The sequence below is a fragment of the Gavialis gangeticus genome, unplaced genomic scaffold, assembly GCF_001723915.1.
Source record: "Gavialis gangeticus isolate Ggan-Ray unplaced genomic scaffold, GavGan_comp1, whole genome shotgun sequence".
NCBI lineage: Eukaryota > Metazoa > Chordata > Crocodylia > Gavialidae > Gavialis > Gavialis gangeticus.
The window spans coordinates 122614280-122617325 of record NW_017729022.1 but is presented as its reverse complement, the minus strand read 5'-3'; the positions used below and the strand labels follow the sequence as shown (position 1 = coordinate 122617325).

The following is a 3046-nucleotide window of genomic DNA, read 5'->3' as shown; positions in this document are numbered from 1 at the left end:
TGATGGTGGGGGTGGTGGTGGGGGTGCTGCTGCTCCGTGGACGACATCAGGTTGTTGATGGAGAAGGGGTGGTTGAAGGCGTAGTGGTGCTCGGGCTTGAGGTGCGCCTCGTGCGCCAGCCCCGGGTGGTGCTGAGCCAGCAGGTGCTGCTGCTGCTGCTGCTGGGCGGGCGAGGGAGCCTGGCCGGCGGGGCTCAGCGCCGGATTGCCCTTCAGGTCGGCCAGGGCGCGCTTGTGCTCCTGGCAGGGCGAGGCGCTGGAGTGGGGCGACTCCGTGCCCGCGGGGTCGTCGGAGCCCGTGGAGGCGCCGCTGTCCCCGAGCGCGGCCGGCTGCGGCTGTCCCTGTCCCTGCCCCTGCTGCTGCTGCTGCTTCTTGCTGCCCCCGCCGCCGCCGCCCCCGCCGCCAGCCTCCTTGAGTGCCAGCTGCTTCTCGCACTTGAAACGCTTCTGGCGGCGCAGGTAGCAGCCGTTCTCGAACATGTTGCCCGAGTCGGGGTGCAGGGTCCAGAAGGAGCCCTTGCCCGGCTTGTCCGGGGAGCGGGGCACCTTGAGGAAGCAGTCGTTGAAGGAGAGCGAGTGGCGGATGGAGTTCTGCCAGCGCTGCTGGTTCTGGCGGTAGAAGGGGAAGAGGTCCATGATCCACTGGTAGATCTCGCTCAGCGTCAGCATCTTGTTGGGCGACTGCTGGATGGCCATGGTGATGAGCGAGATGTAGGAGTAGGGCGGCTTGGCGTGCGTGTAGCTGCGCCGGTACGTCTTGGGGTCGCGGGAGCGGTTCAGGTTGGACTGCCCGTACATGGGGCTCATGGAGTTCATGTTGCTGTAGGGCGCCAGCGCGCCCATGGAGCCCGCCTGCGCGCCCATGGGGCTCATGCTGGGGCTCAGGTGCGCCGCCATGCCCGGCACCCCCGCCGTGCCCATGCCCGCTATGGCCCCCGCGCCCGGGGACATGCCCGCCAGGGAGGGGCTCATGCCCGTGCTGGCGTACGACATGTTCATGGAGCTGGCCGCCGTCATGTTGGCCGCCGTGCTCATGGCGGGCATGCCCATGTAGGTGTTCATGGTGTTCATGCCCAGCCCGGCATTCATGTTGCTCACTGAAGAATAGCTCTGCAAGGACAAGGGGGGAGGAGGAGGGAGAGTTGGGGGGGATGATTAACGTTGACTTCTATTCAATGCATACAACATAGGCTGCTATAGCAATGCTTCTCCTCGCAGCCCAGCCAGCCCTGAAGCCACTGCCCGAGCGCTATTATTCATACCGGGGAGGTGGTGGTAGGAGATCGGGGCGGGGAGGTGGGGGAGTTGCCTTTCGCTTTGTGCTTGTTGCTCTGCGTGGGCAGAAATTGGGAGAGAAATGAAGGTTCAACTAGGAGCTCCTAGGATAGAGCCGGGTCGCCTCTTGGGAAGGAGCTTGCCAGCTCCGTATTTACTTGGCAAGGGTGTGCTGGGGGGGAGGAGGGGGAGGAACTATATATCTGTATCCATCTATATATCCGTCTTTAAGTGAATATATCTATCTATAGATCTAGATATATCTATCTATAGATCTATAGATAGATATATCCATGTATATCGATAGCTCTCTATATAGATATATATCTATGGATATCTATATCAATACATATCTATAATTTAACTTAAAGTCAAAGTTATATAAATATATCTATATATCTATCTTTAATTCAATATAGATATAAAATTAACTATATATATAAAGATATATATCTATATATGATTTAACTCTACATGAATCTAATTTAACTATATATATATATTTCTAAGCTATACATACATATTACATATCTAAGCTATACATATATAATCATAGTCTGTGAAATGTACAGTTATTGTACAGCTATAGGTGCATTACTATATATATATAGCTATATATATCTATATATATAGATAAATATAGATATATGGATATAGATCTATCTATCTCGTAGATACTGTACCTATAGCTGTACATTTCACAGACTATGCATAGATATGCCCGCAGGGTCCTTTCATTTCCAGGGTCTGAGCAATCAACCTGCTGCTACCATTTTTAATGATCATATGTATATTATATATATGATCATTACATTAATATAATAATTACATATCAGTAATATATGTGTGTATATATGATCATTAACAATGTATATATATGTATATATATGATCATTAATATGTGTGTGTCTATATATACATATATATATATATGATCATTAAAAATGGTTGGCAGCAGGTTGATTGCTCAGCCCCTGGAAAGGAAACGGCCCCGCGATCTGAAATCCGGAGGGCAGGGGAAGTTGGGGGGGAAGATCCCCCCACCCCCCCAAGAAAACAAGGCAGAGGAGTCGCTGCGGAAAGAGGTGGGCAAGCCAAGCCGGAGGCTGCCCGCTGGCTCCGTGCTGCCCTGGGCTTGCTGGGTCGCTCAGAGCGCGGCTGGATGAAGCCCCCCGGCGCTCGACCGCGTTGCTTCTCATCTTGGGACTCTTCCTAAAATGAGATTTAAAGCAATACACCCCCCCACCCCCCTACACACACACACCTCTATCCTTCAAGCCCCCCTCCCTCTCGGAACTGCCACCCCCTCCCCAACAGGTCCCTGCCAAACACAACTTTGTTAGGATAGCGCGGCTTGGGCTGGGGAAGAGGATTTGGAGGCGCCACAAGTCAATATTTGATCGCCAAGTTAATATTATCTCAAGGCTAACACGGTGGCGTATAAAAAAAAGAGCCCCGGGTGCGCCCCAGCAAGGGCAGGCAAGGAAGGGAAGGGTGCGGGGTGCGGGGGGCGGGGGACACACGCACACACACGCGGCAGCAAGTTGCTCCTACCTCTGGTTCTCCGTAGTAGTTGCTCCAATCCGAGTGCTCGTGCCCTTCCATTTTCACTGCTCCCAGCATACTGGAAGCAGAGTGCATGGCAGTTTAAAATTTAACAGCCTCCACAGGCGACGACAGAGAGAGAGAGAGAGAGAGAGAGAGAGAGAGAGAGAGAGAGCGCGCAACCAAAAAAAAAAAAACCCCACCCCCCCCTCCCTCCCTCCCTCTCT

At 53.0% G+C, this 3046-nt stretch overlaps 1 protein-coding gene across 1 annotated transcript; it reads right to left on the bottom strand.

Annotated features, from left to right (window-relative positions):
* Window positions 1-2: 2 nt before the first annotated feature.
* Window positions 3-2975, bottom strand: FOXA2 (forkhead box A2; the record flags this gene model as incomplete). Its single annotated transcript, XM_019515871.1, has 2 exons — window positions 2829-2975; window positions 3-1109 (listed from the first exon to the last, which is right to left on the bottom strand). Coding segments are annotated over exons 1-2 (1194 nt in total), but the record flags the coding sequence as incomplete, so codon positions are not given.
* Between the last annotated feature and the right edge of the window lie 71 nt (window positions 2976-3046).